The 8888-nt window shown below is 37.2% G+C and overlaps 1 protein-coding gene across 5 annotated transcripts in view; it reads right to left on the bottom strand.

The window, feature by feature from the left end:
* Positions 1-3727: 3727 nt before the first annotated feature.
* The window catches only part of HERC4 (HECT and RLD domain containing E3 ubiquitin protein ligase 4), a 124567-nt gene continuing 119406 nt past the window's right edge, over positions 3728-8888 (bottom strand). For all 5 annotated transcript variants that reach the window (XM_068982137.1, XM_068982139.1, XM_068982140.1 and 2 more), the window contains 2 exons: positions 5577-5679; positions 3728-4871 (listed from right to left, as the gene is read on the bottom strand). In XM_068982137.1, the coding sequence (XP_068838238.1) occupies positions 4663-4871; positions 5577-5679 (312 nt within the window). In that variant the 3' untranslated portion in view covers positions 3728-4662. The remainder of the gene's footprint in view (positions 4872-5576; positions 5680-8888) is intronic.

Genomic DNA, 8888 nt, shown 5'->3' with positions numbered 1-8888 from the left:
AATCCAAAAAACTCACTGCCCCTGTATATCGTTTGCACTAGAAAAAATACCTGTGAAATTCCATATATGCATAAAATAGGAAAGTAGTTCTTAATGAGGGTTCATTTCAAATAATTGAATACCTAGCAAAACCTGACTTAAAGCCATGGATTCAATGCTTTTTCCACTTCCCTTGGTGGGTGTATCATATTCCAGGGATACAGTTTAATCAGCATCTTCCTCAGTGGCACAAAAGAATGATGTACCTTCACCCACCTGCTAAAGCATTATCTGATAAATTTTATTTGAAACAAGTTTCAATTCCTAATCAAAGGCTCTCCCCACTCCTTAAACAGTCAGCCTTAGGATGCTAGGAGAAATGGTCTCATGACACCCCTGCCGCCCCCCACCCCCAAGCTACTCTCAACTGGGATTAAAAGTAACCTGGTGAATTTTGGAAAGTAACCTGAGCTGTCACCTCTTAGAGATGGCATCTAATTGGCCAAAGGTGAAGTTTACATAATAGTAAACAGTAGCCCCAGGTGATATATAGTATGAGTTAAGAAGTCAAAGTAAATATAGTAAGACTATAGTAAGAGTTGAGAAGTGAAAGGAATAGGGTGAATTCCTTCTGCATTTAACCCTCCATTCAGTGTGGCTGGCCCAACAGGGAAACTAAGGTAGACATACATAAAACAGACGAATTCCCAATTTTTCCCTAGTAATGTTACCAATGTGAGTGCAGGGAGCTACTGAATTATTGAGAAAGGAGCCTGGGGATAGGAAGAGGTTGAGAGCAAGACCATTTTACCTTTGCTTTCAGAGAACTCACCATATGCAGGGGAAGACTGCCTTAGGCATAGTACACATCATCATAAGACCTTGTTCAACTAAATGCAGTGAAAATCTTACACAGCGCAGGCAAAAACATGTTATAAGCCAATCCCTGTGCAAAGGCTGGGGTTCACAGTTTTGTGAACTACATTGTGGTTTTATTTCATGCCAATTTAAAGGCTTGTTGTATTGGTTCTACTGCCTTCTCTGAACAATGGCTATTGGTTAAAATTACGACTGACTTAAAGACAATTATTTACAATTTAGTGAACTCAGTATTTTGCCTACTTTCTAATCTATCAATTCAGTTCAGTAGCTCAGTCGCGTCCCGACTCTGCGACCCTATGGACTGCAGCATGGCAGGCTTCCCTGTCCATCACCAACTCCCAGAGCTTACTCAAAACTCATGTTGAGTTGGTGATGCCATCCAACCATCTCATCCTCTGTCGTCCCCTTCTGCTATGTTCAGTCTTCCCCAGCATCAGGGTCTTTTCCAGTGAGTCAGTTTTTCACATCAGGTGGCCAAAGTATTGGGAGTTTCAGCTTCACCATCAGCCCTTTCAATGAATATTCAGGACTGATTTCCTTTAGGATGGACTGGTTGGATCTCCTTGCAGTCCAAGGGACTCTCAAGAGTCTTCCCCAATGCCACAGTTCAAAAGCATCAATTCTTCAGCGCTCAGCCTTCTGTATGGCCCAACTCTCACATCCACACATGACTACTGGAAAAACCATAGCTTTGACTGGATGGACCTTTGTTGGCAAAATAATGTCTCTGCTTTTTAATATGCTGTCTAAGTTGGTCATAGCTTTTCTTCAAGCATCTTTTAATTTCATGGCTGCAGTCACCATCTGCAGTGATTTGGAGCCCCCCAAAAATAAAGTCTGTCACTGTTTCCATTGTTGCCCCATCTATTTGCCATGAAGTGATGGGACTGGATGCAATGATCTTCATTTTTTGAATGTTGAGTTTCAACAGATTTTTCACTCTTCTCTTTCACCTTCATCAAGAGGCTTTTAGTTTCTCTTCATTTTCTGCCATAAGGGTGGTGTCATCTGCAAATCTGAGGTTATTGATAATTCTCCGTGAAACCTTGATTCCAGCTTGTGCTTCAACCAGCCCAGCATTTCACATGATGTTCTCTGCATATAAATTAAATAAGCAGAGTGACAATATCCCTGACGTACTTCTTTCCTGATTTGGAACCACTCCGTTTTTCCATGTCCAGTTGTAACTGTTGCTTTCTTGACCTGCATATAGATTTCTCAGGAGGCAGGTCAGGTGGTCTGGTATTCCCAGCTCTTTCAGAATTTTCCAGTTTGTTGTGATCCACACAGTCAAAGGCTTTGGCCTAGTCAATAAAGCAGAAGCAGATGTTTTTCTGGAACTCTTGCTTTTTCCATGATCCCACAGATATTGGCAATTTGATCTCTGGTTCCTCTGCCTTTTCTAAATCCAGCTTGAACATCTGAAGTTCATAGTTCATGTACTGTTGAAGCCTGGCTTGGAGAATTTTGAGCATTACTTTGCTAGCATGTGAGATGAGTGCAATTGTGCGGTAGTTTGAGCATTCTTTGGCATTGCCTCTCTTTGGGATTGAAATAAAAACTGACCTTTCCAGTCCTGTGGCCACTGCTGAGTTTTTCAGATTTACAGCACTTTCACAGCATCGTCTTTTAGGATTTGAACTAGCTCAACTAGAACTCATTCACCTCCACCAGCTTTGTTCACAGTGATGCTTCCTAAGGCCCACTTGACTTCACATTCCAGGATGTCTGGCTCTAGGTGAGTGATGACACCATTGTGGTTATCTGGTCATGAAGATATTTTTTTGTGTAGTTCTGTGTATTCTTGCTACGTCGTCTTAGTATCTTTGCTTCTGTTAGGTCCAAACCATTTCTAATCTATAAAGCTTGGTATTTTTGTTACTTTTAAAAAGCAGCAAACAGCAATTTGGAAAACCTTCAATGGTATTTTTTCCCATGAATCTCCCTGCTGTTAATTTTACTGTAGCCCTGCAGTAACAGGGAGGAAAAGAATACTAGAGTTACCCAAATTATGCCTTGCACTGTTGTGTTCCCAGATAACAGGTCAGGCCTTGTTAAAACAACTGTTCATTGAACTCTACCTGTCTTAATCCAACATGGCTGCTATTTTACAGATAAGCTTCATAGGAAATAGAGGTTACTAAAAAACCTGACACACACAGCTATGTTTTCAGTGGGAACAATCAATAGCCTCAAGAAATGGATATGCATGGAAACAGCATAATACCAGAAACCTGGAAGACTTTTACTGGGAAAAATGTTACTTTAAGGACAGTTATTAAGGCTTTTATTAAAAGCCTATTAGAAAACACCAGAAGTTTAACTAGTGAAACGTACATGTCCACAATCCCTTTTCCAAAACCCTTGGACTCATTTGCATTTTGGAATTATGAATGTTAAAAGAATTTTTAAAGCACACGGTGTAGCACCCCATACATATCTGGGCAGCACCTAGATCGGACACAAACACACTAACAGTGCCACAGTAAGATATGCAAATAGTCCCACTTATTATCATAAACAGCCTCAACAACTGAGGTCAGGTTTTGCTACAAAAACTCCACCCAAACCCCCGACCCCACCCAATGTTTTGGATTTTAGAATTACAGGTAAGGAGACTTGGGAGCTTCTATTAAACAGATAAATTTGTATGGGAATGAGAACTATCAGTCCAAAATTTAAGAGACCTTCCCTTAGATATTACTGTTTTTGAAGAATTTTGACTCTTATATGAGAACCAGTGAAAGTTTAAATATTAAGCCAATAAACCTTTATTATTTAAACAGTTTCATGGCATTTAAAAAATAAATTTAAAAAATAAATATTTGCATTATAGCAGAAAGTCACATGTGTTGCATCACTTACTGTTACAATTTAATGACAGGAGATAACTAAGCATCAGCACCATAAAACTTAAAAGATTTATCTGTTAAGATCTGTCTCTTAAAATTCAAGTAAATGATTCTGAAGCACTGAAAATTATCTTTAAATACCAACCTGCAGCATCAATAGTTTTAAAAGCTTTAACCCAATGATTGGTTCTCATAGTAGTCAACGATTGTATTTTCAGCAACTGGACAGAGTTCTTTCAGTACTAAATATTAAGCTTTCTGACAACTTCCCATTTATCAAATTATATCTCAAGACTCATAAAAAGAAAGAACTATATGTTAATCAGGTAAATTCTATTTGTAATTTAGACTTGCACAAGGACATTATTCTAGTAAAAAAGCAAAGACTGTATTTTCCACCATGCTAATTTTTTGCCTTCATAGATTCTCAGAATAAGATTTCAATGATAATTTTTAACCCTTTAAAGTAATCTCAGTTCAAGTACACCCAGAGAAACTGCACTGGTATCAGAACATAACTATTTTATTACAAAACTTTATTTACAAAATGAAAAAATAATCGAATGACTATTGCAGGCCAAAGTTAAAGGCTTCTCATCCGTGATTAGAGGAAAATTAAGCAACATTTTCATGCACTCACACACCAGATCATTTGTGAAATATGCGAACTCTTAAAATTTATGTTAGTAAAACCTCAATGTAGTCACAATACTTGTGTTTATTAGAAGATGGCAAAAAAAAATCCATGGTTCTGTACAGTGTTTAATATTAACACAGTTTGTTCATTTCTTTTAATATTTTTTGGCTTTCATGAATATTCATTGCATTGAACATTTTGCAAGTAAGAATTATAATAGTACCTCTATCGCCTTGCTGAATTCATCACAAGAAAAACACAAATAATTAGTTTAATGCTTTTGCAGTAAACTGAATAGTTGTAACTCCAAAGTTATATTAAACTGAAGCCTTCATTGTGATCAATAGCTTGAATCAGTTTAGAGCGTAGAGTTTCTTTGTCTGTATATTTTGGAAGATCCAGAAGATTAAAACAGGTATGGGAAACTGGGAGATATTCCTCACCACCTCCTGTTGACTGGATGACTAGTATTAGACTCTTCATACCAAGAATAGGAATGCGATCACTACCTGTCAAAAATACTGCCAAGAAAAGAATCATTGAGTGAACCAACTACTTTTATCAACAGTTGAATAAAAGTTTTAAATAACAATGTGGAGTATCAAGTTACTTAAACAATCACTCATAGCAAAGCTTTACAGCAACATTTGCTCTAAGGTGGAAGCCTACCCCAGAATTTGTGGAAGCATGATTCTGAGATACATCCAAACAGTATTTTTTCTTTAAAAGTGTAATCTTAACATCAGCACACAGAAAGGCTTAATATATGTTTGATACATGAATGACTACTGTCCTTGATAAAAACATTTTGAGAGCCCCTCTTTTTTGAAAAGAGTAACCATTTAGAACTATTTATTTAAAAAACACGGTTTTGATTATGATTCCTTTCCTATTTGTTTTGTCATCTTCAAACAAATTCATACTTGGAAGCCAAAATTAATGACCTGTCATCCTATGATATGCAAATCAGAAAGTTCTATTTTCTACACCAACTACCAGAGTTTTCATTCTGAAGCAAAGAAAAAAACTGAAGACTGAAAACAGTTACAATGCAGAGATCTTTTTAAAATCTAAAGAATGTGGATTAAAAAAAATTACTCTGAAAATTAAAAACAGGACCTTGAATAATACAGAAAACCCCACCAAAGTTAATCAGTTACTCTAAGTTCAAAAGTTTAGTAATTATTGAAACTTTATTCTCATAAAACAGAATTAGAAATACTTACACAAAAATTGTTTTTTCTTTTCCAATGGTAATTCGTGAAATACTTCCCAGAACATTTTTATTGTAGGATGTTCTGCCCAATATTCTCCTTTGTATTCTGTGTTCTAAAAACAACATAACCTTCTATTAATATTAAGGGATATCAGTTTTATCTTGAATCTGATAACTGGCTTCCTTAGCACAGAAAGTTAACACTATCCAAGAGTTTGAAACTCATGTAATTCAGTTAATTATTACTTCCTGGGTATTTTGCAACTTGGAACTGTTAGTTCCAGAGGAAAGGAAAGAAAATATGTATGAATCTGCAGAAACATCTCCCCTACTCCCAATTCAAAGAACATAATGTGACAGTAATATCATTTTCCAAAGTAAATATCTAAAGGATAAACCAAAATTACTAAAAGGCTAATGGACTATTAAAGTTTAACATGGAATTAATTATCTCTGATAATCAGGAAGTTTTCTTTCAATGAATCAAGTCATACAAATTATTTTGTATTATTCCATCTTCTCTTTAAAACATTAATGGTTCTAAGAGCAACACTTAACAATTTTCTGTGTTAGTTTCCAAGAGGCCCTCAAAGACCTCTGCTTCCTGCTATTCATGGCCATGTTATGTCCCCTCCCACACTGAACAGACTTGACCTCATTAGGATAGTGCAGATGTGAGAATACATGACTTCTGAGGCTAGATCATAAAAACTTGTGCAGCTTTAGCTTCTTGGTCACTCACTCCCAGGAGGAGCTAGCTGCCATTTCATGGAGACAGTCAAACAACCCTATGGAGAGGTCCTCATGCTTGAGATCCTGAGCCCTTTCACAGCCATGTGAGTGAGCCATCTTGGAAGGGGAATCCTATCCTTCAGCCATCTTCAGATGACTAAATACCAGCTGGTATTTCAACTGCAACCTCATGAAACATCTCCGAGTTTAAAATCACTGGACTAAATCACTTCTGATTTCCTGACCCACAGAAACTATGTGAGACAACAAATGTTCATCTTTGGTGTAACTTGCAACAAAACAGCAAATATATTTCTCAAACACTCCTCCTTTCTTTGTTCATCGGAGTAAATTCTACTTATCCTTTAGGTTCAGATTAAATGTCACCTAATTCATTCATTGGCTCATTAGACAAATGTATAATGAGATTCAGTCAAAGTCTGGAGTCCTGGGGAAACTGCAGTGAACAAAGTTCTTATCTGGTAGAGATTACCATTAAGTGAGAGGCGTTCCCTGTTTGTGTAGGTTCCGCCTTATATATCATTCACTAAACTCTCTTCCTTTATATTCATCACAGTTCAATTATTTAATGTCCAGCCTCCTTACCAGAGGACAAAGACCATGTCTCAAGCTTATTTACTGCTGTCTTTCTAATCTTTTGCACAGTATTAGGCATCTAGTAGAGGCTCAGTAAATATTTATTTTCAGGTTCTTCAATTTGGAGCTCTATTTGTAGCCATGATTGTATCAATGACTGAACTTGAGAAATCCACAACATATCTGCTATTAATTTACAAACAGATTTGGCGATAATGGCTTGAATTCTAGCAATCAGCTGAAGTACTAACCTGTTTGAATTGAAGACTGAATATGTTAGTGGGGAAATGAAAGGTGGTTGGCTAGTTTTTTTTGTTTTTTCCTTTTTTTAAACCACAAGATGGTACTGGGGAAATGTGCAGTCCTAATGAAGAACACTTAAAGTCACAAATCATAATTAGTGAAATTATAATGAATCGGATCAGTGGAAGAAACTAAGTATACTATGTACACTAAAACATACTTTTAAAAAATTTCCTCTTCCTGAATGATTACTTCTATCAGTTATAACTTCAGAGAAGGTTTTAAGTACTTGCTCAATGCCCTTCTAGGCTCTGGGAACACAGCAGTGAACAGACAGACAACAATCCTGACAGCAGTGAACTAAGAGACAAAAATCCCGCCGTTATAGTGCTTACAGTGAGTGGGGCATAAGGGGCAGCAGACAGTAAGGACAATTAAGTAAAATTTTATTTAGTCAAATTTAGAGAAGAAAAAAGAGAAGGAAGATAGGGGGTGTGTATGTGTGTACATATGCAATGTTCAGTGCGTTATCCAATGAAGATCTCTGAAAAGATATAAAGACATACAGAAAGTGAGAACAAGATACATTTGAAATTATCAAGGTGAAGAGAATTCTAGGCACAGAAAACAAAAAGGCCACAGGACTAAAGTGTTTCTGGAGGGTTCTAGGCCCAGCGAAGAAGCCAATGAGGCTGAAGCAGAGTGGGAGGAGGAATGAAAGATGAGGCAAGGATAAACCGTGTAGGATCTGAGGTGTGACAATTCTTAAAGTCATCTTTCCTCTCTTTAGCAAATTAATTTACCTCCTGAAAGAGATCTTCAATCTCCTTCCTGGAGGATTCAAGCCTGGCTGCCAGCTTTCTGAGTGCCAGCCTCAGTTCTACATGCTTTCCCAGATTCCAGAGCCTCTCTCCAGAGTTCTATTTTGCCAGGCAGGCAAGGGGATGAGAGAGGTCTAGTAATTCCTTAAGTTAGTTTTGAAGCAATTGTATTGCTTTCAGCCCAACCCTGTACCCCTGGTAACATGATGTGCTAATTCCTGTGACTTTCACAAATTCTACAATGTGACAGGCTGCCTCTTGACAAATCTAGTCCTCTGGAGGCTCAGAATTCAATTTTCTTTGTTCTAAGTCACTCATTCACCTATTTTCCATCTTCCAAAACTGTATTTTCTCTTGCTCACTGTATTCTGGGGGAGGGGATTAGCCCTATGTTTCCTTTACTTTAATTCTAATGAGATTTTGGGAGGGAGCAGAGAAAAATGTTTATTCCACTATGCTTATTCGGAAGTCCTTTTTTTTTTTTTTTAATTAAAAATTTTTTTCCTTAAATTGTTACACAGTAAAATTGACATTTATGTGTGTACAGTTCTACAAATTTTAAACCACATATACAGATAAACCACCACTAAAGGACAGTCAACAATTCTGTCTCCCTGAAGAACACTCTCATGTTGCCCCTCTGCTGTCACACTCCCTCCTCATCTCTAGCCCCTGTCCAACACAGTGCTTGGCTTTTCAACCATGTCATACAAATGGAATTGTATGGTATATAATTCTCTGAGACTGACTTCTTTCACTCAGCATAAGGTCTCAGAGACCTCTCAGGTGGTGACCATATCAAGAGTGCACTCAGTTTTAATGCACAATAGCACTGTTTTAAAAAACTTGTAGTCAAATACACATAACACGAACATGCATACCATCAATACCAGGAATACAACCATCAATAAGTTATGTTTTCCTTTTGC

Source organism: Capricornis sumatraensis, chromosome 10 (genome assembly GCF_032405125.1).
Source record: "Capricornis sumatraensis isolate serow.1 chromosome 10, serow.2, whole genome shotgun sequence".
NCBI classification, from domain to species: Eukaryota; Metazoa; Chordata; class Mammalia; order Artiodactyla; family Bovidae; genus Capricornis; species Capricornis sumatraensis.
Note: the sequence above shows the minus strand (reverse complement) of the source record. Positions and strands in the feature narration are given on the sequence as shown.